Source organism: Ictalurus punctatus, chromosome 17, assembly GCF_001660625.3.
Source record: "Ictalurus punctatus breed USDA103 chromosome 17, Coco_2.0, whole genome shotgun sequence".
Lineage (NCBI taxonomy): Eukaryota > Metazoa > Chordata > Actinopteri > Siluriformes > Ictaluridae > Ictalurus > Ictalurus punctatus.
In genome coordinates this window covers 2,915,964-2,941,820 of record NC_030432.2, presented here as the reverse complement: position 1 = coordinate 2,941,820, position 25,857 = coordinate 2,915,964, and the positions used below count along the sequence as shown (strand labels likewise).

General features: G+C 42.0%; 1 protein-coding gene across 1 annotated transcript in view; it reads left to right on the top strand.

The window, feature by feature from the left end:
- Positions 1-350: 350 nt before the first annotated feature.
- The window catches only part of tiam1b (TIAM Rac1 associated GEF 1b), a 58,475-nt gene continuing 32,968 nt past the window's right edge, over positions 351-25,857 (top strand). Inside the window, exons 1-9 of the mRNA XM_017491697.3 lie at positions 351-595; positions 16,187-16,289; positions 16,485-17,271; positions 19,305-19,466; positions 20,054-20,306; positions 20,824-20,996; positions 21,814-22,038; positions 22,217-22,399; positions 25,288-25,440. Of these exons, the coding sequence (XP_017347186.1) occupies positions 16,495-17,271; positions 19,305-19,466; positions 20,054-20,306; positions 20,824-20,996; positions 21,814-22,038; positions 22,217-22,399; positions 25,288-25,440 (1,926 nt within the window). The 5' untranslated portion in view covers positions 351-595; positions 16,187-16,289; positions 16,485-16,494. The remainder of the gene's footprint in view (positions 596-16,186; positions 16,290-16,484; positions 17,272-19,304; positions 19,467-20,053; positions 20,307-20,823; positions 20,997-21,813; positions 22,039-22,216; positions 22,400-25,287; positions 25,441-25,857) is intronic.

Genomic DNA, 25,857 nt, shown 5'->3' with positions numbered 1-25,857 from the left:
TATGAATTACCTTATATTGGGGGGGGGGTGATTGGGGCGGAGCTTATTATAAGGGCCTCATCTGCTACTCTGTGGTACACACGTTGCCACGCCCCGGTGTTAACCGAAATATATATATTGCATCGTTTCTCTTTCACACATAACCCGCCACGCACACACACACACACACACACACACACACAAATCCTAGCAACTACAACCCAACAAGTGTGCGCGTGCTGCGGATTGGATGCGCGCGCCGTCGCCGAGCCAAGCGACTACTGCGCCGCGGGCTCCTCCCCCATTTCGCAGCGGTGTATGGAAACGGCACAACACACACACACACACACACACGCACGCACACGCACGCACACACATGCTCAGCGCGCGCAGGGAAACGCGCCAGATGTTACTTATACTCTGCACGTGCTGGGAAAACCGGACCGTAATGGCACGCGCGTTCATTCCTAACCCAGCCTAGATTCAAATGATGACAACAACAATTAGTATTATTATGTAAACAATTCTAGGTGCGTTTATTAAAGGCGAGGCCGTCATGGTGCACACCGTGATCTGCGTGAACGGATGATGACACCGACCGCGACGTCACGAGACCGTAAGTCGCACGTGAAATTGATTTCCACGCCTGATTAACACGCCGTGATTTGTGTCTGCCGCGCGTTTCCAGGCATTTACAGTGTTGCATATGACTTGTGCTCATGTTCACGTTTTCGGATCATGCTAAGCTGCTAGGCTACAGATGACCCGCTTGAACTGCATGCATTTTATTTATTTATGTATTTATTTGTTTAGAGGAAATTGCAAACATACATTTCCGGCTTCGATGTCATCCACCTGTGGGTCAAGGCCAAGGGCATCCTTTGGCATGGTATTTAAATAATAATGAATAAAAATCTTGTAGTTAGCTGCTGTATCTAGTTGGTTCATTTACACCTGCATGATTTTCCTGCTCAAACAGATGTGCACAATATATCGTTTAATTATCGCAATATTCTTGGCCTTTTGCGAAACTGATCCACTGCAGAAAGGCTGCAGTATGCAAATGAACCTCGGGCAATATTTTATTGCATGCTGTAGCTAAATCTCCTCATCCTGACCAATGTGTTAAATTGTAGACATTTAAAGAGGGGTTCGAGCTATTATTGCTACTTTTAGATACTTCATTTTTTGCCTTAGAACGTTTCTTTCCATCTCATGATATTCCTCTGTGGATCTATAATACTAAAACAGTCAAATAACATTAATAATATAGCGCTGTATTCAGAATCTACGTCAGTATTTATGTGGGGAAAAGTTACACTTATTCAGAGTTGTGTTACACACCTTGTGCAGCTGAGGTTGCCAGATTTTTCTGTCAGAGAAGGACATTATGCCTTTTTATTGATTTAATTATTTATTTATTAAATTTGTTGTCAATTATAATACTATGCCATACAAAAGCAGGACGCAATGTGTAAATGAAAAACAGACCATTTTAATACGATATAATTCGAAGGTGGGGCGTGCTGAAATAAAGCGAGGACACTGTAGTTTCGTAGTTGTAATCATCGCTGCAAATTTGGTTTAGTGTCACAACATGGCCTCCATGCAGTTGCGTTACGGAGCAACTGATCCAGCGATCTTCGCAAGTAACCGTGGATACGGGGAGCCTCCAGTGTTTAGCGCTTTGTATATCGCTTTTCAGATCCTAATGTTAATAGTGTTAGAAATGTTTCTAAGGTATTTTGCGCACGTTTTGCAGGTTAGCGTTAGTTGTTTTTAGGACTAAATTCCCATCCCGTTGTAATGCTGAGATTTGTACGTCTAACTAGCTGTCCAGTCCGTGCGTTCGTTCGCCGTGTACGAGCGCGCCCTTTTCTTTGAAGTGTCCGAATTGAAGCGAGTTATTCATTTTGCACACAATCGCGCGTATTGTTCATTCATTCTCCAAAGACGAACAGCGCGCTCGTGCTTCTGTCGTGCCTGCATTTTTGCTTTGTTTCATTGAGCTTTGTTTCGTCTTTAATGAAGTCGGCCGCGGGCCTACACACCGCCGTGATTTGTGAAACTCTGTTGGCTGCACGTCTGAGAGAAGGCGGGACGCTTCGTGTTACAAATACTTCTTAATTCAAAGAGCAGCTTTGAAGCAGTGCACGCTCCTGAATTAGCCCCAGTCTCCCAGTCAGGACATTAGTGTTAGGGTTACGTCATATTAATTTGCATATGTTAATTATTTATGCAAAGCTGAACCGCTTTGGGAGTCTGATGAACTGATTTCCGAAAAAAACAACAAAACGAGATGACTGTTTATAGCTACTATATAATAAGTGATAACAGGAAGTAACTTATTTCACAACAATAAATGTAACTATAAATGGATAAAAAGCACTAATTAAAGAAATCGTTTTTCAAGTTACTACCGCAAAGTTGACTGTTTTCCAATAACTGCTCAGCCTGAAGTGCTGAAGTTCCTCATTGACGACTGATTTTTATTGTCACGTTGTACGTTTTAACCATTTATAGTTACATTTAGTGTCATGGAAACGAGTTGGTTCCTGCCATCACTTATCACTTCTGTTATAGCAACTTATCTGATTTTTTTTTTGTTTGTTTGTTTGTTCCCCCCAAAAATTATTTATTTATTTTATTGTTTTACTGGGACGCACGCCATTACCGAGCACTGACTCCGGAGACTCCTTCCATATCAACAATTTTACATTATTCTTTGTTAAATAACATTTTAAAATGTAATAAAAAAATTTATTACGTGGAGGCCTTGTGAATGCGCAGTTACTATAGAAATGATAATGTATTACAATAAGTGCATTAATCTAGAGGTTCTAAACGGTTGTAATTTGGCCCGCAGCTGTATCTAATGTCTGAAAGAATGAATCAAGACCTTCTGACCAATCAGATTCGAGAATACGATGAACACCTGGATTATTAAGTGCTAGTCATAGAGCTCGATGCTAAACACCAACACCGTTTGTTTTTTTTTGATGAACATCTTGAAGGACTTGAACGGAGTTTTGGATTGTATGTGAGGTGATCTCGGCGAGTATTGAGTGTAGTTCTGTAGAGCTGGAAGACTTCCTGAGTGAGATCAGAACAGCCTCATGCACAGACAGGGGAGATAAATATGTGGATTGCATAAGAACATCTGTTTTTGTTGCTGTAAATGCTGTTTTTGTTTTGGATGTCGTCAGTATATCCAGCTGAGGGTCTTATGAAACATATCACAGAAGAGAACAAGAGACTCCTTCATCTGGCCGTGTGAGGGTCTACTGTCTCTCTCACACACAGACTTGTGGCAGAAGTTCCAGTATCTCAGTGTCGGAGCTGCAGCAGCACGTTATGGGGGTCTGAGTGTAAAGTCCCTCCCAGTGGAAGTGCACACTCCTTATAATCACACACTTCTCTCTCTCTCTCTCGCTCGCTCGCTCTCTCTCTCTCACTCTCTCTTTCTTAGAATCATATCATTCTCTTTCTTCTTTTTCTTTTTTTCTTTCTCTTTCAGAATCATATAGTTTTCTTTCTTTCTCTTTCTTCTTTTTCTTTCTTTCCTAGAATCATATAATTCTCTCTTTGTTTGTTTTTGTTTCTTTCTTTCTTTGTCCAATCTTTATTAGACTCATCATTCTTTCTTTCCTTCCTTGTCTTTGCTTTCTATCTTTCATTGTCCAATCTTTCTTTATTAGACACATGCTTGCTTTCTTTCTTTCTTTCTTTCTTTCTTTCTTTCTTTTATTGTCCTTTCTTTCTTTCTTTTTCCTTTTTATTTATTTCGCCATTACTTCAGTCACAAACACATTTTGTATCTTTCTTTCTTACTTTCTTTTATTGTCCTTTCTTTCTTTCTTTCTTTCTTTCTTTCTTTCTTTCTTTCTTTTATTGTCCTTTCTTTCTTTCTTTTATTGTCCTTTCTTTCTTTCTTTCTTTCTTTCTTTCTTTCTTTTATTGTCCTTTCTTTCTTTCTTTCTTTCTTTCTTTCTTTCTTTTATTGTCCTTTCTTTCTTTCTTTCTTTCTTTCTTTCTTTCTTTTATTGTCCTTTCTTTCTTTCTTTCTTTCTTTCTTTCTTTTATTGTCCTTTCTTTTTCTTTCTTTCTTTCTTTTATTGTCCTTTCTTTCTTTCTTTCTTTCTTTCTTTCTTTCTTTCTTTCTTTCTTTTATTGTCCTTTCTGTCTTTCTTCCTTCCTTCCTTTCTTTCTTTCTTTCTTAGACATATAAATTTTTATTTTTCTTTCTTTCTTTCTTTCTTTCTTTCTTTCTTTCTTTCTTTCTTTCTCCTTTTTATTTTTTTCGCCATTACTTCGGTCACAAACACATTTTTTTTTTATCTTTCTTTCTTTGCCAATATTTTTCTTTCTTTCTTTCTTTCTTTCTTTCTTTCTTTCTTTCTTTCTTTCTTACTTTCTTTTATTGTCCTTTCTTTCTTTCTTTCTTTCTTTCTTTCTTTCTTTCTTTCTTTCTTTCTTTTATTGTCCTTTCTTTCTTTCTTTTATTGTCCTTTCTTTCTTTCTTTCTTTCTTTCTTTCTTTCTTTCTTTCTTTCTTTTATTGTCCTTTCTTTCTTTCTTTCTTTCTTTCTTTCTTTCTTTCTTTTATTGTCCTTTCTTTCTTTCTTTCTTTCTTTCTTTCTTTCTTTCTTTCTTTTATTGTCCTTTCTTTCTTTCTTTCTTTCTTTCTTTCTTTTATTGTCCTTTCTTTTTCTTTCTTTCTTTCTTTTATTGTCCTTTCTTTCTTTCTTTCTTTCTTTCTTTCTTTCTTTTATTGTCCTTTCTGTCTTTCTTCCTTCCTTCCTTTCTTTCTTTCTTTCTTAGACATATAAATTTTTATTTTTCTTTCTTTCTTTCTTTCTTTCTTTCTTTCTTTCTTTCTCCTTTTTATTTTTTTCGCCATTACTTCGGTCACAAACACATTTTTTTTTTATCTTTCTTTCTTTGCCAATATTTTTCTTTCTTTCTTTCTTTCTTTCTTTCTTTCTTTCTTTCTTTCTTTCTTTCTTTCTTCCTTCCTTCTTTCCTTTGGATGGTATAAGGGTGCCAAAACTGTATACGAAAGTATAAATAATGCCAAAATAACTGGCGGTCAGAGTGGAAAAGTGTATGTCGGACAGGATGCCCTCATGCTAACAACGTCTCAGCAACCAGCTGAGTTTATAATCGTACTTTATCCAGCGGTTACAAAACGTGTATAAATGCGCGTCACATCTGCAAGTCCAGTCCACGTCCGTATCACACTGCACGTAACATCTGTTTACAGCTGTAGTGAACTTATTTGGAGATGTAATAATGTCAGTACAGTCTAAAAATAATACTGTTATATTATCAGTGTACGGAAAACAATCGATCGAACAAATCCAGTGCCTTGTCTTCCCACATATGAAGATAAAATGCGAAATATATTTATGAAAGGAAAATTCTGATAGCCTGGACACTGAAAGAAAATTGTGATTGCGACACAAAGCACATCCTGCATCATAGTTTACTTTTAGAAAAGCCTTCTGAGATTCTATTCTGCTCACCAGAGTGTAAAAAGAGTGTTGTAAAGAGTGGTTATTTAAGTTACCGTTGCCTTTCTGTTAGCTTGAACATGTCTGTCCATTCTCCTTTGAGCTCCTTCATCCACAAGGTTTTTACACCCACCGAACTGCTCCTTCACCGACAGAACTGCTCCTTTACCCACAGAACTGCTCCTTCATCCACAAGGTGTTTACACCCACAGAACTGCTCCTTCATACACAGAACTGCTCCTTCATCCACAGAACTGCTCCTTCACCCACAAGGTGTTTACACCCACAGAACTGCTCCTTCACCCACAGAACTGCTCCTTCACCCACAGAACTGCTCCTTCACCCACAGAACTGCTCCTTCACTCACAAGGTGTTTACACCCACAGAACTGCTCCTTCATCCACAAGGTGTTTACACCCACCGAACTGCTCCTTCACCCACAGAACTGCTCCTTCACCCACAGAACTGATCCTTCACCAACAAGGTGTTTACACCCACAGAACTGCTCCTTCATCCACAGAACTGCTCCTTCACTCACAAGGTGTTTACACCCACAGAACTGCTCCTTCACCCACAGAACTGCTCCTTCACCCACAGAACTGCTCCTTCATCCACAAGGTGTTTACACCCACAGAACTGCTCCTTCATCCACAGAACTGCTCCTTCATCCACAGAACTGCTCCTTCATCCACAGAACTGCTCCTTCACCCACAAGGTGTTTACACCCACAAGGTTTTTACACCCACAGAACTGCTCCTTCACCCACAGAACTGCTCCTTCACCCACTGAACTGATCCTTCACCAACAAGGTGTTTACACCCACAGAACTGCTCCATCACCCACAACGTGTTTACACCCACCGAACTGCTCCTTCACCCACCGAACTGCTCCTTCATCCCCAGAACTGCTCCTTCACCCACCGAACTGTTCCTTCATCCACAGAACTGCTCCATCACCCATAAGGTGTTTACACCCACCGAACTGCTCCTTCATCCACAGAACTGCTCCTTCATCCACAGAACTGCTCCTTCACCCACAGAACTGCTCCTTCACCCACAGAACTGCTCCTTCACCCACAGAACTGCTCCTTCACCCACAGAACTGCTCCTTCATCCACAGAACTCTGCTCCTTCACCCACAGAACTCTGCTCCTTCACCCACAAAACTCTGCTTCTTCATCCACAGAACTGCTCCTTCATCCACAGAACTGCTCCTTCATCCACAAGGTGTTTACACCCACAGAACTGCTCCTTCATCCACAGAACTGCTCCATCACCCACAAGGTGTTTACACCCACAGAACTGCTCCTTCATCCACAGAACTGCTCCTTCACCCACAGAACTGCTCCTTCACCAACAAGGTTTTTACACCCACAGAACTGATCCTTCATCCACAGAACTGCTCCTTCACTCACAAGGTGTTTACACCCACAGAACTGCTCCTTCATCCACAAGGTGTTTACACCCACCGAACTGCTCCTTCACCCACAGAACTGCTCCTTCACCCACAGAACTGATCCTTCACCCACAAGGTGTTTACACCCACTGAACTGCTCCTTCATCCACAGAACTGCTCCTTCACTCACAAGGTGTTTACACCCACAGAACTGCTCCTTCATCCACAGAACTGCTCCTTCACCCACAGAACTGCTCCTTCACCAACAAGGTTTTTACACCCACAGAACTGATCCTTCACCCACAGAACTGCTCCATCACCCACAAGGTGTTTACACCCACAGAACTGCTCCTTCATCCACAGAACTGCTCCTTCACTCACAAGGTGTTTACACCCACAGAACTGCTCCTTCACCCACAGAACTGCTCCTTCACCCACAGAACTGCTCCTTCATCCACAAGGTGTTTACACCCACAGAACTGCTCCTTCATCCACAGAACTGCTCCTTCATCCACAGAACTGCTCCTTCACCCACAAGGTGTTTACACCCACAGAACTGCTCCTTCACCCACAGAACTGCTCCTTCACCCACTGAACTGCTCCTTCACCAACAAGGTGTTTACACCCACAGAACTGCTCCATCACCCACAACGTGTTTACACCCACCGAACTGCTCCTTCACCCACCGAACTGCTCCTTCATCCCCAGAACTGCTCCTTCACCCACCGAACTGTTCCTTCATCCACAGAACTGCTCCATCACCCATAAGGTGTTTACACCCACCGAACTGCTCCTTCATCCACAGAACTGCTCCTTCACCCACAGAACTGCTCCTTCATCCACAGAACTCTGCTCCTTCACCCACAGAACTCTGCTCCTTCACCCACAAAACTCTGCTTCTTCATCCACAGAACTGCTCCTTCATCCACAAGGTGTTTACACCCACAGAACTGCTCCTTCATCCACAGAACTGCTCCTTCATCCACAGAACTGCTCCTTCACCCACAGAACTGCTCCTTCACCCACAAGGTGTTTACACCCACAGAACTGCTCCTTCATCCACAGAACTGCTCCATCACCCACAAGGTGTTTACACCCACAGAACTGCTCCTTCATCCACAGAACTGCTCCTTCATCCACAGAACTGCTCCTTCATCCACAGAACTGCTCCATCACCCACAAGGTGTTTACACCCACCGAACTGCTCCTTCATCCACAGAACTGCTCCTTCACCCACAGAACTGCTCCTTCATCCACAGAACTCTGCTCCTTCACCCACAGAACTCTGCTCCTTCACCCACAAAACTCTGCTTCTTCATCCACAGAACTGCTCCTTCATTCACAAGGTGTTTACACCCACAGAACTGCTCCTTCATCCACAGAACTGCTCCTTCATCCACAGAACTGCTCCTTCACCCACAGAACTGCTCCTTCATTCACAAGGTGTTTACACCCACAGAACTGCTCCTTCATCCACAGAACTGCTCCATCACCCACAAGGTGTTTACACCCACAGAACTGCTCCTTCATCCACAGAACTGCTCCTTCATCCACAGAACTGCTCCTTCACCCACAGAACTGCTGCTTACTGGACGCTTTTTTTTTTGCACCATTCTGTTTAAACTCTAGAGTCCGTGTGTGAAAATCCCAGGAGTTTCCGAAATACTCAAACCACCCATCACCAACACCCATGCCATGGTCAGTCACTGCGTTCATACCTTTTCCCCCTTTCTAATGTTTAGTCAGAACATTAACTGAAGCTTTTGACCTGTATCGGTGTGACTTTATGAATTGCGCTGCTACTACATGATTTTCTGATTGGACAGTTTCATGAATCAGCACGTGTGCATGTGTTTCTATTAAAGTGGCTGGTAAAATGATATATATACATCTATCGAATTCTAACCATAGAGTGCAAATGATATTTTCAAACAACCCTAAACTTCAAGCAAACCTTTTTATTTTCATCTTTGTACGTCTGCCTTATTAACATCACTCACTAACTATGCCCAGTTAGCAAGACCTCCTTCACCAACCACCATTTTGCTAGCCTGGTATTATTAGCGTAGTTATTATTATCATTAGCAGCGTTGGCATATTTTTTGCCAGGTGAATTCGTCTCTTGAATATAGAGTTGCTCGACTTATCCCAGATTTTCCAGGGTTAAGGATGACCCAATTCATTTAGTGCTGCGTGTGCAATGAGTCAGCACTTTTCAAAATGTGCTCATAAAGCTGTACAGTCTGCTTCGCTTCACTGTGGCACGAAGCATACACACACACTAGATAGATAGATAGATAGTTAGATAGATAGATAGTGCACCCTACTGAAAAGAGATGTATGTTTTTGGTAAAGCCTGGCTAGAATGAACTGTGCTGGTGAAAAAAGTCGTCAGTCCTCCATTTTAAGTCGATCCAAGCCCACCATTTTGAGTCCATGTTTAGTTTATTATCGGGTGTCTTGTCGTCTTTACTATGATTCTTTAGGGGAAATTCTTTAGTTACGAACATGTTCTGTTGATATATTTTTAAACCACAGCACTATTGAATTGCGGATTCTGATTGGTCGGAAGGCGTTGGTGAATTTTCTAGAACAGCAGCTCTGACAGTAGTGCAGCTGTAGTAACAAGTCATTCACAGAAGCTCCATATATATGGAGACAATCCATCCATATATATGTATATATATGTGTGTGTGTGTGTATATGTGTGTGTGTATATATATATATATATATATATATATATATATATATATATATATATATAAAGTATATATATAATATATATTATATATATATTATATATATATATAAAGTATATATATAATATATATTTTATATATATATATATATATATATATATATATATATATATATATATATATATGGATCGTATAAAAAAAGAAACTCTAATAATGAACATTTATTTAAATAAAATTTTTTCTCTGTAAGGAGAGGTTTATTTCACATTTATGGAAGGAGTCTCCAGTGTCAGCGCTTTGTAGCAGTCAGTTTTCCGACATCTTCAGGACAGACTGTAAAGTGTTTGTTTTGGAGTTTGTTAACATGACAAATGAGCCATAAGCATAAATGTACATAATTAATAATTTAAATTAATAAGTGTGTGTGATCACAGGCAAATTGTTGTGGTGGAAGAGGAAGAAATCAGATGTGCTGTTTGTGGTCGTGGTTCGTGTTTGTTAGCCAGATGAGGAAGGGTTTCCTTCTGAGTCTGGTTCCTCTCAAGGTTTCTTCCTCTTATCGTCACAGGGAGTTTTTCCTCGCCACCGTCACCACCGGTTCGCTCAATAGGGATAAATTCACACACTTAAAATCCATATCCTGTCTTTATATGTTTCTGTAAAGCTGCTTTGAGACAATGTCCGTTGTTAAAAGCGTTTTATGAATAAAATTGAATAGAATTGAACGTGACACGGGGACAGTGTTATTGCTAGCACAGCTACATTGCCGTACAATAGGATAAATATTGTAAGATTCACTTCCCCACTTTCCTGTGATATTCATAGTCATACTAATGAAATGCACAGCCTAGAAGTAGAGAAGAGTTTAGTCCAAACGTTGGACTCTGAGATCCAGAATGCATTGCAACATGAGTAATGGAAGAGGCTAGGAGATGACAAGCGTGATGGGGGAATTGGTATGAAAATTGAAGTTACAGATGAGGAGCTGAGAGAGCTCGGATGACTTAAACGAATAAAGCGCCGCTGCATCACTCTCTTTACATAGAGATGAAGAGACGAGCTAAATCCCACTGACAGCGCTATCAGCAGGTAGAACACGGGGCATCATGGGAAATGTAGGAAGCCATTAACCAAAGTGAAAATGTCAATCAGTACTAGTTAATACTAAAATAAAATAGTCTTAAAATTCTTGGACATCATTGGATGTTCATTTTAAAGATAAATATGTGTAAAACTGTGGATTTCTCCTGTTTTCTTCTTCGCTCTTCTGTCTCAGTCTCTCTGTGTGTATGTATGGAGTTGTTTTTTTTGTTAGTGTGGCGTCAGGGTTGTGACCTTGGCTGATGATGGTGCCAGTTTGTGATGGAGTGTGTGTGTGTGTGTGTGTGTGTTGGGTGGGGGGAATTCCGCTGATGTCATGACACATCGGTGAGTGTGTATGTGTGTGTCTTTTCCCAGCAGGGCGGCTGCTATGACAACAGCACAGCAGCGACCCTCAATTTACACCCCAGAGCCTCTCAATATACACACACACACATGCACTTGTTCTTCATTGTGTTTTGTAATTACAGTGTATAAGAGGTGAGTGCAGTGTTGTTATTCCTCACACATCTCCTTCTTTCTCATTTGGTCTTGCTGTCAGTGTGGAGTTTCGTAACTTTCCCCTGGATATCCGTGTAGGTTTCCTCAGGGTTCACCGGTTTCCTCCCACCTCTGCTGATTGGCTACACTAAATTGCACCCCAGTTGTGTATCCATGTGTAAATGTGTGCGTGCGTAGCGTCCTGTTTAGGGTGTGTTATAGTTAGAATGGCTGAATGTTTGGAAATTTGAATTCCAGCTGCCAGATTATGATGTCATAATGGCCGTTAGTGCAGCTGACCAATCAGCAGCTTTGATTAAACTCGCATGTAGTGGAAGTGCACACTCCTTATAAATATTTTCTTTCTTTCTTTCTTCCGTGATATTTAAAAAAAAATATTTAATCATTTCTTCAGTCACAAATTCATATTTCTTTCTTTCTCTGCCAATATTTTCTTTCTTTCTTTCTTTCTTTCATTCTAGCTGTTTTAAAAAAAGATTTCATTACTTCAGTGACAAACAAATTTTCTTTCTTTTTTCTTTCTTTTGTTCTTCTGTTCTTCTTGTTTTTAAAAATAATTTCTTTACTTCAGTCACAAACACATTTTTATCTTTCTTTCTTCGTCTGCCAATATTTTTTTCTTTCTTTCGTTCTAGCTGTTTAAAAAAAAATTTCATTACTTCAGTCACAGAAAATTTCCTTCCTTTCTTTCTCTCTATCTTTCTTTCTTTCTTTGTCTTTCTTTCATTCGTTCTTTCTTTCTTTCTTTAAATACTTTTCTTTCTTTCTTTTTCTTTTTTTCTTTCTTTCTTCCAGTATTTTTCTCTTTCTTTCTTCCTTTCTTTCTTCCTTTCTTTCTTTCTTTCTTTCTTTCTTTCTTTCTTTCTCTTTCTTTCTGCCAATATTTTTTCTTTTTTTCTTTCTTTCTTAAAAACCACAGTCCTGGGAGTGAAGTCTTCATCCTGGTTGTCTTTTGTTGAGGAGCCCTTTGAGGGAACTGTGTTTCATCACTTCAGTTTAGAACGAGCCTACAAATACAGTGAGCGTTTCTCCCCTTCAGATTGCCCTGAGACGGTTCATCACCTGACAAGACTGCACCAGTTATTTCCTGAACACAGAAGCAGTGCATGATGGGATATTTATATTGTATCATTAGTGATAATGATGATAATCTTCCGTTGTTCAACTGTTCCTGTAAGTGTCCAAATGTTCTATGGGTTATCCATGTGAAACTGCATTGTTCTCTCTAGTGTGTGTGTGTGTGTGTCATATTTGCATGTCCACACAGTGTGTGCTCTGTCTGGATAAGAGAGTACATTAGAGGGAACAGAGGGCCCTGTTAATACACACACACACACAGAGCAAGCGCAGTGGAGATGGTAAATTGCAAACAAACAAGTAGAGGTTTACAGAGAATAAGAGAGAAGAATGGGCAGATTGACTACTAAGCACAGTGAACTGAAAAAAGAGAGAGAGAACAGAGAAAGTTATAGAGATGGGGAGATAAAGATATTGATGGGTATTGCTTTATTTAATTTTATTTTAATTATAGATAGATAGATGGGTGGAGGGGTGGATGGATAGACAGATGGGTAGATAGAATGATAGGTAGGTAGATGGGTAGATTGATAGATAGATTAATAGGTAGGTAGGTAGATGGGTAGATATGTAGATAGATAGGTAGATGGATAGACAGATGGGTAGGTAGATAGGTAGATACAGTATCTCACAAAAGTGAGTACACCCCTCACATTTTTGTAAACATTTGATGATATCTTTTCATGTGACAACACTGAAGAAATGACACTTTGCTACAATGTAAAGTTGTGAGTGTACAGCTTGTGTAACAGTGTAAATTTGCTGTCCCCTCAAAATAACTCAACACACAGCCATTAATGTCTAAACCGCTGGCAACAAAAGTGAGTACACCCCTAAGTGAAAATGTCCAAATTGGGCCCAAAGTGTCAATATTTTGTGTGGCCACCATTATTTTCCAGCGCTGCCTTAACCCTTTTGGGCATGGAGTTCACCAGAGCTTCACAGGTTGCCCCTGGAGTCCTCTTCCACTCCTCCATGACGACATCACGGAGCTGGTGGATGTTAGAGACCTTGTGCTCCTCCACCTTCCGTTTGAGGATGCCCCACAGATGCTCAATAGGGTTTAGGACTGAGACATGCTTGGCCAGTCCATAACCTTCACCCTCAGCTTCTTTAGCAAGGCAGTGGTCGTCTTGGAGGTGTGTTTGGGGTCGTTATCATGCTGGAATACTGCATACTGATCATGCTCTGCTTCAGTATGTCACAGTACATGTTGGCATTCATGGTTCCCTCAATGAACTGTAGCTCCCCAGTGCCGGCAGCACTCATGCAGCTCCAGACCATGACACTCCCACCACCATGCTTGACTGTAGGCAAGACACACTTGTCTTTGTGCTCCTCACCTGGTTGCCACCACACACGCTTGACACCATCTGAACCAAATAAGTTTATCTTGGTCTCATCAGACCACAGGACATGGTTCCAGTAATCCATGTCCTTAGTCTGCTTGTCTTCAGCAAACTGTTTGCGGGCTTTCTTGTGCATCATCTGTAGAAGAGGCTTCCTTCTGGGACGACAGTCATGCAGACCAATTTGATGCAGTGTGTGGCGTATGGTCTGAGCACTGACAGGCTGACCCCCCACCCCTTCAACCTCTGCAGCGATGCTGGCAGCACTCGTATGTCTGTTTCCCAAAGACAACCTCTGGATATGACGCTGAGCACGTGCACTCAACTTCTTTGGTCGACCATGGCGAGGCCTGTTCTGAGTGGAACCGGTCCTGTTAAACCGCTGTATGGTCTTGACCACTGTGCTGCAGCTCAGTGTCAGGGTCTTGGCAATCTTCTTACAGCCTAGGCCATCTTTATGTAGAGCAACAATTCTTTTTTTCAGATCCTCAGAGAGTTCTTTGCCATGAGGTGCCATGTTGAACTTCCAGTGACCAGTATGAGGGAGTGTGAGAGCGATGACACCAAATTTAACACACCTGCTCCCCATTCACACCTGAGACCTTGTAACACTAAGAAGTCACATGACACTGGGGAGGGAAAATGGCGAATTGGGCCCAAATTGGACATTTTCACTTAGGGGTGTACTCACTTTTGTTGCCAGCGGTTTAGACATTAATGGCTGTGTGTTGAGTTATTTTGAGGGGACAGCAAATTTACACTGTTACACAAGCTGTACACTCACAACTTTACATTGTAGCAAAGTGTCGTTTCTTCAGTGTTGTCACATGAAAAGATATCATCAAATATTTACAAAAATGTGAGGGGTGTACTCAGTTTTGTGAGATACTGTAGATGGATAGATAGATGGGTAAGTAGATAGATGGATGGATAGAAAGATATGGAACAGTGAGAGGATATAAAGATATAAAGCTAGTGTTGCTGTGCCTGATGCATCCCAGAGCAGGTTACTTCACTTCAGGCAGAGGGCCAGAAAAATGCCTGAGAGCTTTAGACAGGAGCGAGAGAGGAGTAAAAAGAGAGAGAGTGAGTGAGATGGAGGGAAGCCTTGTGTTTGGATTTCTCACCGAACTTCAAAGAGAATTTTCTCTCATCCATAATTGATCAGGCTCAAGTGTAACACACTCATGATCTTCAGCAGTGTGTGAAGATGAACATAGCTGATACCGTGTGTGTGTGAGAAAGAGAGGGAGCGAACAAGCAAGCCGACGTGCACAAATGACAGGCAATCATTCCAGACAGACAAGTGGTTGACAACAGCAAGAAATAAATGACAGAAAAGGGGATTTTTTTAAAAAGCCAGATGACTCTGCTCTCAAAACAAATCTGTCAACATATTACAAAAAGAACAAGTCAGAATAACTTTCAAATACTGAAAATATATTTGCCAACAATTTCCCTATAAAGCTAGCTAGCTAACTTACAGCTACCATGAAAAAAAGTACCTCAGGTTTGCACTTGTTGCTACAGTAAGAGGTCGGGGGATGGGCAGTGCTTTCTGATTGGGGTGTGTTTATGGTCTACAGAAACTGCACAGAAATGGAAGAAGCTGAGGAACGAGAGAGAGAGTGAGAGAGATGTGAAAACTGATGTCTCTCTTTCACCTTGGAGACAGGGGAAAGTATAGCTGTCAGGAAGCTATGAAGCATATTCATGCGTCAGCTTGTTCTGTTTAGGGGGGTGGAGATAAATGGCAACCCTAATTAGCATTAATTCCGCCCTCAATTATATTCCGTTCTTAAATTATATGTATAATGTGCATTACTGTAGCTGATCTGTGTCACTGCTTCATCCAGTACGAGATTGACACATATTTCTAAAACTGTATATAGCAATATATAATTTTTGTTATATAATTTGACAACATTTTGTACACTGTATATTTGCATGGCTAATCCCATTCCCGCCCACTCAATGAATAAAATTGAACAAATCCCGCCTGCTCCTGCAGATAGTTTGAATCACTCTTGAGACGTTCTGATGAACTACTGTGGCATACAACTCTATGAGGAGTGTCTTCATCACTTAGTGGCATGTTACACTGAGAAGCCTGCTCTACTGCCACGTGAGCGTCTTCCTTCAGGTTCTACAAGATAAATATTTCCCTTCTCAATGCAGCAGATGTCACCGAATACCTTTCTAATTAGTAATGGGTGCCCATTTCCTCAAGGAACTGTAGCAGATGTTATGGTATATCTTGGTATTACTGTGGTTCTATGACCCCCTGAACAACCACCAGGGATCAGTGGTTCCACCAGGCCTATCCAGCAAGAACTCTTTTGCAGGGAACAATGGCTGTATGAAAGCAGTATTTATTGCAAACACTGCACCATAGATCACTTGTGCAGCATCTGCTCCTTGTGATTTTCAGCATCCCAGGCTTCTATATATGACAAATGGCTGTACAATAGATGGTACCATTGGTACACCCAGATGACATTTGGGATACAACATTTAAATGGTTATCTTTCTGTGTCTGATGCTTTTTCTCCACTGTTTCTCCTCTTTCTCAGGTTATGGTGACTCCGTAAAAGCCAGAGGAACACAGTTGCACACTCAGGATCAAGTCCTCAGAGGTTAATACAGTATGCTGATGACATCCTTGCCACACAACAGGTAGTGCGCTTCATGAGCAGGGAATCCTCTTTATGGCTATGGTTATGCTGTTTTTAATCCTGCTTTTGGACATGGCATCATAGATCATAGGAATTAAATTAAACTATGCATTTATTTTTAGTACCTGCATAAAAAAAAAAAAACATAGAAAAGTGCCAGTCCTAATCTGTAAATATGGTGTTGTATGTGTTTCAGAATTTGAATTATGGGTAACGTGGAGAGCCAGTATGGCAGCCACAGTTTCTATGGCGACCGTGAACGACAGCTGTCACGGAAGCGAGTGTCCCGATCGTTGCGTCTATCGGGGAAGCAGTCGTACCGGAGAAAACCCGAGCACCGTAACTCGGAGACAAGCACACGCTCCAGCAGCACTCCCAGCATCCCACAGTCGCTTGCTGAGCATGGCCTGGAGCCGTTTGACGACGCTGATGCACTGCCGCACTTCAGCTCCCCCATCTGGGTGGACCGGGTGGCTATGAATCTGCGGCCTATGAGCTTCCACAAGGATTCAGCTCACGAGCCGTGTAACAACACTTCGGCTGACATTCCTGCTGTTGATGCTGACAATGAGCAAAGTACGCAGGACACCTCCAAGCCGCCAGATGGCGCCGGTTCTTTCAAGAAAAAGCGTTCCAAATCTGCAGACGTTTGGAGAGATGACTCTTTGGAGGTATCTCTGTCTGATGCAAGTCTGGAGCGCTTAACAAGCACAGAAGATCTCACGGACAATGCTAACATCACTGATGTCACCCGTGCTAACTCGCTGGGTGAGCTTTACACACCGCAGAGCTACGCCAAGAAACGCCACAAGGGTGGAGCTGTATGCAGAGACAGTTTGGAGGACAAGATGCTGTCTCCATGCGAGGATGATGGTGCCACCTATGGAGCTTTCACACTGCCCTGCCGCCGATCTCATTGTCTGTCAGAAGGTTTGACCAGTCACCAGGCAGCAATGCCAGGGAGGCGGGCACAAACCATCCAAGTAAGCTTCAGTATTTCAGTGAGTTCTAATTTGGTTAAAACTATCTTGACAAGATAGTGTTTAGATAAAGTTTACTGACAGTAACAGACAGGTTACTGTCTGTGCAGAGGTTTGCAGACGAATGTTGTACCTGTATGTTTTAGCTGAATATTGTATTTGAATTTTGGAGTTGAATGTTGTAGGTGGATTTTGTGGTTGAATGTTGTAGCTGAATATTGTATTTGAATTTTGGAGTTGAATGTTGTAGGTGAATTCTATAGCTGAATGTTGAATTTTGTAACAGAATATTGTAGCTGAATGATGTGGATGAATTTTATAGTTGAATATTGCAGTAGAATTTTGTACTTGAATATTGTAGTTAAACGTTGTAGCTGAAAGTTGTAGTAGAATTTTATAGTTGAATATTATAGTTGAATTTTGTAGTTTAAATTTTGTAGCTGAATGTTGTGGTTAAATGTTGTAGTTAAATGTTCTAGATGATTCTGTAGCTGAATATTGCAGTTGAATTTTGTACTTGAATATTGTAGTTGAATTTTGTACTTGAATATTGTAGTTGAATGTTATAGTTGAATCTGTTCTTGAGTTTTACAGATGAATATTGCAGTTAAATGTTGTAGGTGAAAGTCGAAGTTGAATTTTATAGCTGAATATTATAATTGAATATTGTAGCAGAATGTTTATCCTGGACAAACAGAATAACTTTTTTGCTTACCCAGTTTGGTATAATTACATCCCCTTCGTCTCCTCTCCCAGTTTGAAGCTGGAATTGTAATATGGATGCTGGAAGAATTTAAATACTAGCAGTGTCATTTGAAGCAAATATGCAATTTAACAGAGGTATCACTTGTTAGCTGCCCTAGCCTTGTCACTTCTTCCATGCAAAAAACCCAAACTCATATTTGCTGTAAGGAGAATTTTGTGTACAGTGTGTTTTTGCAAAGTGTCTAAAATGCTTAGCTGCAATCATGCAGCTCAAATAATATGACCTCAAGATAGTTAAGACATTCACATCAGCAAGCGATGACAGCTGACCATTTCTTTTCTATGTTTATTCATGCTCCGTGACAGCGGCAGGTGAGATTTGAATTGATTTTCTTAGTACTATTCAAATTAGATGTAAATCCAGATGGGTGGCTCAAATGATTCTTCGGACCAATCCTGGTGGTGTGTGTGGTCTAAACGTTTCTTTACTTCCCCATGCACAACTTTAGTTCCTTCCTATTTAGTTCCCATTTAAGTGGTCAGTACACACCCAGAAAAGACAAACTACAAGCGACACGAGCGACCTGTGGCTTGCTGGTGTGAACCTAGGGTAAAGAGAGCAGCTTGAAATGGACTACATTTAATACAACACATTTTGCTGGGATTTGAACCAGTACCTTTTGTGGATGAATCCTGCAGCATGCCCGGTGGGGATGATGCGACATTGTGACTGTGCTTGGTACCTTTTTGACAAGCTTTCTTTTTTTTTCTCTGGTTCAGGAGACACATGTCTGTGTGAGCTGCTTGCTTCCTTTCTCATGCTAATGAGCATAGTGACATGGGAACACAACAGAAAATATGTGTGTGTGTGTGTGTGTGTGTGTGTGTGTGTGTGTGTGAGAAAGAGAGAGAGAGAGACAGGGGGAGAAAGAGAAGCATTTCAAAGTTTGCTTGAGATTATTCATGTCTGAAAGAAAGTTTTTGTGTGTTGTTGCAGTATTTGTGTTTGTATTCCTTAGTCACTAGAAATGAATAGCATGCTAAGTTGCCTGCTTGGGTCATGTGACCCTGGGTAGATGCTGGGTTTGGTGGGTAATCTCCCATCAGCCCTTGCCAGCAGTGTAGGGAGCCATTGAAGTGCTCAGACACGCTGCGTCCCAAATATGATCAGTTTTCAGAGCTTAAGATGCTCCCTACTGAGAAATCAACACGCAACCCGAAAGAGCCGGCGGAAGCGGTATGAGAAGTGCTGAGGAAGTGTGGGATTGAGAGAAAGACAGACAGATGTACATGTATGTGAATGCAGCATGTCTCTGTCTCCGTTTGTACAGGACGTGACAGTAGGGGACATCATTGAGCTGGAGGACAGCGGGATCGATGGCTTGATTGGAGACGGTGGTGTGTGTGAGCTCCCGTCTCGCCGTTACAAGGCCCTGTCTGTGTACTCCACACCAGCAGGGGGCAGTGGAGACACACCTGACTCCGGCGTGCAGGTATTACAGGAAAACCACTTTTAGTACATTAAACTGCAATGTAACATACTTTACACTGTGTGATAAACACCACTAAACAGCAATTAGAAAAACATATGACATTGATTTATGCGGAAATAAATCATTTTTAGGCTACAGTGTGTGGAAATGATTCGAAAACCACATGATATGTGCTTTCTCTTTTTTTCCTTCTCTTATTTTCTCTCAGAAAAGGAGCAGAAGGAAAAAACCCCGCAACTTTATATAATGCTAACAAAGTCCGTATTGTCTTCTGTAAGGTGGGGTGGTGGTAGAAAAAAACACAAGCACTGTGAAATTCTAGCAATAATAATTAATGTGTGTGTGGGTCTAGAATGTTATTTAAAAACAACGATTTCATGTAATTTATTAATGAGGAAGCAAAACATTTGCCGAAACAGCTGTGATATTTAAGCATTGTGGAATTCTTCACATCTGTCTTGTCTTTTATTTGTTAATAACGGGAAGCTTTGTTGGACGTCATCGCTTGGATAACTTGAAACTCCAGCATGACGTAACAAAATCCTACGAAACAGAATTAACACGATCTGTTGAATCACTTAACACAGGGCGTGTACGAGAACTTCCGGCAGGAGCTGGAGAAGAGCGGCTGCAGGGCAGAGACTCCGGAGGAAGGGGCGTCGGCTCTAAGTGACGAACTGAGCTCGGCCAATCAGACGGAGGCACTTGCCGGTGTGACCGAAGGCTGCGTACGCAAAGCCGGCCGTCTTAATGTGAAAAACCTGCTCGTGCACAAGAAGAACAAGAAGGTGGAGCTCGCTGCTCGTCGCAAGTGGAAGAGCTACTGGGTCTCGCTAAAAGGTGCCGACATTTAGGGCTGTCACGTTTTTGCTGCCAAATTTGCACATTATGATGACGTGTTCTTAACTAGAATTTATCCACGCAACGTCAAATATTGGTCTCAAGGTACAAATTCATAATACATCATGAGTTCTTCTTCAACAGCTAACAAATAACTAAGATTGAGTCATTTGGTATGTGTGTTAGTGAGCGCTGTAACCGTGATGGTGAAGAATTCATGACAGACACCAGCCTGCACTTCTCACCGTTGGCCACTGGAGAGCAGAAAAGCTTGCTTATGCGTTTATATACACAAACACGTGTGTCTTACTATCCTGGTGGGGACCTTCCATTGACATAAATATTGACATGTACAGCTGATTATTAAGGTCAAAACAGTCAGATATTCCGATCCCTGTTTGATTGTTCGGTCCCCACCAGGTTATAAAAACTTGCCCTCGTACAATTTCAGTATAATGTAAAGACTAGAGTAGTGATATTATGTTGTTGTGTCTACCCATTGTGCCCCTTTTCCCAGGATGCACTCTGTTTTTCTATGAGACGGACGGGCGTTCGGGAATCGATCACACCAGCATCCCAAAGCATGCCGTCTGGGCGGAAAACAGCATCGCACAGGCCGTTCCTGAGCACCCGAAAAAAGATTTTGTCTTCTGCCTCAGCAACTCAATGGGAGACTCCTACCTTTTCCAGGTAAAATAATATTTCTTAGACAGCGATCTTCATAAATAATAAAAGTACAATAAAGTGAGTTATTGATTTAAACAGTACATAGTGTATTCCTCCATCTCTCTGTCTTCACTTCCACCTCAACTGTTCAACTTTCTGTGGCACACCATCTTTTTCTTTCACACTCAGGTGACCATTCTTCAGTCTTCCTCTTTCTGCACCTCATCCTCATTTCTCCATGTTCTCCTCCCACCATGCAGTATTTAACTCATTCCTCTTTCTGAACCTCCTCCTCGTTTCTCCATGTTCTCCTCCCACCATCTTTAACGCATTCCTCTTTCTGAACCTCATCCTCATTTCATTTCTTCATGTTCTCATCGCTGCATGTTTACTTCATTCCTCTGCTTGTACCTCATCCTCATGTATCCATGATCTGCTCCCTGTACCTTAATCTCATTCCTCCTTTAACTCCTCCACCCATCTTTGCATTATTCTTCCATTTATAAAACATCCATCTGTGTCTTCATTTTTACAAATGTCTACCATTTCTCCCACCACATTCACATAATCTCTCCTTCAGCATTACCTCCTCCATCTTTACATCCCACCATGTTTGCTTCTCGGCTTTTTCTTTACTTTTTGCTTATCCAGTAATCACACCATGGGACACCTCCCAGGCCTGATTGACCATCCCTCCATCTTTATCTCTTCCATATGAGTCATCCCTGCACCTCATTCTTATTTCCTTGCCTTTTCCTCATTCATGAAGCACTTCTACTTATACACTCTCTGTATTTACTGGGAACACACTGTATACACCTGTATATCTGTCTCTGTAAAGACATGTAGTCAGACAGAGGTGGAGAACTGGGTGACAGCGATCCACTCTGCATGCGCGGCCGCCGTTGCTCGGCAACATCACCGCGATGACACGGTACGCTTCCTGCGCTCCGAGATCCGAAAACTGGAGCAGAAGATCGACATGGATGAGAAGATGAAGAAGATGGGAGACATGCAGCTGGCCTCCGTCACCGATACCAAGAAGAGGAAAACCATTCTGGAACAGGTAAAGTTGGAGGAGGAGGAGCTAGAGGGAGGTGGGGCTAAATGGTCTTAGGCAGGAGATAAAGGCAAGCCTCTCTAGAAACCTTAGTTGGAGAGATCGAAATGAAGGAGGGGCTGTACGGAGGAGGATCTACTAATATTTTCCTGTCTTTCTGTCCCTGTCTCTCTCTCTCTGTCAGATCTCAGTGTGGGAGCAGAATCTGGAGTGTTATAACGTGGACTTGTTCCGATTGAGGTGTTATTTTTGCAGCCTGCAGGGAGAGGAGCTGCCCAATCCGAAGCCTCTTCTCTCAGTGGCCTCACGCTCTACCAAACTCTCCATGGGACGTCTCGGCTTCTCGGTGTCTTCCTTCCACGCTCTGGTGATCATCCCTCCACCCTTAAATCATCTCTCCGTTTCTGCATCTTTACCTTCCCTTCATCCACTAAACTCTCCACAGGCTTCTCCGTCTCCGCTTTACATACTCTGGTGACCATCTCTTGATCTTCACCTTACTATTTCTTCTGTCCACTTTTACCCGATCCTCATCCCCCTGTCGTTACCACTTTCCTTCATCTTTACCTTATTACTTAGTGTATGACCCTAGATCCACAAAACTCTTCATAGGAGTCTTTTGTCCGAAGATCCAGAAGCTGGACAATTAAAGGCAGTGCCAAAATTTGTCACAGCATGACTAGTGAGAGTCCACATCTGTCACAAGTTGGGGCAATACTGGTGAACCTTCAGGCTAATTTGGCCTTGGACATATGGAGATGGGGACCTATCCTGAATTGTATGAACATGTGCCTGGCATATCCTGCAGTGCAGTGGTGGCTCAGTGGTTAAACTTCTGGGTTGCTGATCAGAAGCTTGGGAGATCAAGTACCAGCACTGCCAAGCTGCCACATTTGTGGCCTTTAACAAGGTCCTTAACCCTATCTTCTCCAGTTGGTGTCATATCATGGTTGACGATGATCCCTGACCCTAGCTTCCTGGGGAAATTGCACCTCAAGTTGCTGGGTTAAAGGATGTCTCTAAATGTGCTGTACAATCAAGTGGGTTTGTTCCGGTTCTGACAAAACCAGAAACTTGCATATCGATCCCCATCCCTACTTCTTTTCCTTAACCTCATCTACTTCCTTATCCTGAACTCCTCATTATTTCACTCAACTTTCCATGGGACACCTCAGCTTCCTCCTCCTTGACCCTTCATCTTTATCATACTTTATCCTTCCATCCTTACCTCCTCATGGGACACCTTGGCTTCACTGTGTCCTTATTCTATACCACACTGACCAACCTCCATCTTCCCCAGACTCTTTACTTCCATCCACCCCCTCTATCCACACCTCATCATTATTCCCCCACATTTACCTCTTCCTCATCCAATTCACTCTCCATTGGAACCGTCTGTCTCCTCCTCCTCCCAGGATCTGACGTATAACTCTCCATCTTTTCCTCATCCATCCATCCATCCAACTACTAAACTCAATGGAATGTTGGTTTCCCCATCTCCTTTTTTTTTTTTTACCACAGCCCTCCTTCTTTATTTAATCCCTTGTTTTTCCCTTCTTTACGCCCTCGTCCTTCAATCTTTACCTCCTTGTCATTGCTATATTTTTACCTCATCCTTATCTTCTAATCTAATTATTTAACTCCATCCTCCTTCAATATCCTTTATATCTCAATTTTCCCTTCTCTACCTCCTTCATCCTTCAATATTCCCCCCCCCCCCCCCATCCCTCCATCATTACCTCATCCTTATCCACCCATCCAATTACTCATTTCCATGGAGTCCTTCGGTTTCTCCTTGTTCTCTTCTCACGTCCCTCAATTTTTCCTTCTCTGTGCCTTCATCCTTCAATGTTTACCTCCTCTCCGTCATCCTTACATCTTACACCACCCTTATCCACCAATCCAGTTAACTCTGCTCCATGGAATTCCTCGGTTTCCCCCTCTCTTCCTTCCGTATCCCTTCATGTGTATCTCACCCCCCCCACCCCTCCATCTTTCTTATCCTTCCATTTTTCATTCTCTACTCCTTCATCCATCAATGTTTACCTCTTCCTCTTCCTACATCTTTACTTCATCCTCATCCTTACGTCTTCCCTCATCCCCATCTCTCCATCTTTCCCCACCAACTCTTACTCAACTCTGTGGAATCCCAGAGTTTCCCCATATCCTCCTTCTATATCCCTTCATCTTTACCTCATCCCTCCATCTTTATCTTATACCTCCATTTCAACCTCCTTCATAATGAAATATGTATCTTGTCCTCTTTCTCTGTCTTTACCTCATCCTCAGTCTGACCGCTCTTCCACTCTTAGTTATCCCTTAATCTTATCCACTTTCGGTCATTACCTCATTCTCTGTTATGCGTGGCTGTATTCCATCTCTTCAGCTCTCTGTCCTCATTTCTTCCTCTTCTCAAATTTTCTTCTGCAGAAAGAAGAAACTGAGGGTCAAGAAGATTCAGTTCTAATTTATTTTAGTCTCAGTACTGTCGTTCCCTCTATTAGACGTTGGTGCGAAGTGTGTGTGTGTGTGCGCGCTGGACATTTGCTTCAGGCTTTGGCTGGTCGATATAGTTTGTGTGTGTGTGTGTGTGTGTGTGTGTGTGTGTGTGTGTGTGTGTGTGTGTGTGTGTAGCCACCCACAGCCACAGTAGAGAGAATTCTGGGATAGCAGGGGATAAAGAGCTTTCTGAAATGCTAACACTCACACCTCACACACTGGATGATATTTTAGGCTTTTTATAGTCTGTATTGAACTTTTTTTGTATTGAACCTCCAGAGAGAAACAGCACAAAGGGTGAGAGAGAGAGAGAGAGAGAAACACACAGAGGGGGGAAGAAAGAAAGACTGAGACATGCAGATCAAAAGACAAAGAAAGTGGGCGAAAATGGGAGAGACTTCGAGTGGGAGAGACAGTGTGTGTGTGTGTGTGTGTGTGTGTGTGTGTGTGTTTTACTATGTTAATGAATTGATTATGTGCTTTTATTTAGTTACATTGTGAAGAATAAAATGTAAATATGACCTTAGACACAGAGAGAGAGAGATGGAGTGGAGGAGAACGCAGAGAGAGAGAGCGAGAGAGAGAGAGATTGAGTGGAGGAGAACAGAGGGAGAGCAAAAGAAGGGAAACGAGAATCCCAGGGAGAAGTAAGGGAAATTGAGAGAGAGGAAGAGAGTGAAACTATAATAACTATTATATAAAATAATAAAATAATGTGTTTGAAAGATCTGTGTGTGTGTGTGTGTGTGCACGTAGGTGGCAGCACGTACAGAAAGTGGTGTTCGGAGGAGAGCACACGCCATGTCACACTCCACTGGCAAGCGAAAAAGTCGCTTCTCCTCACTGTGGGGACTGGAGACGAACTCAAAGAGGAAAATACACACCCACACACACCCCAGCATTGAGCAGGTTCTCTCTCTCTCTCTCTCTCTCACACACACACACAGGTTTTACTATTATTGAGAGGCCATATTGGTCTAGAATGTACTGTGTAGAAATCATTTCATGCCTACTAACAGTCTGTAACTTCTTCCACCATGAGAGAGTCTTCGTCAGTAACTTCATTTAATCACACCACTGCATCATTGATTATTTTCTGATATACTACCTCATTTTACCTCACAGTACCTCACCTTTTGTAGTGGTTTAAAACATAAGCTTAACCACACATTCTTTGGGGGGGTCGTGTCCCCCACAATGTTGAGGAAATTCCAATCTGTCCCCCCAATATACAGTAGAAAACATTTTCTATATGTCCCCCTTTAATGAACCCTGCCAACGGATCTGTCTTTTCATCTATTCTTTTTATTTGTGTCTATTCCTTTT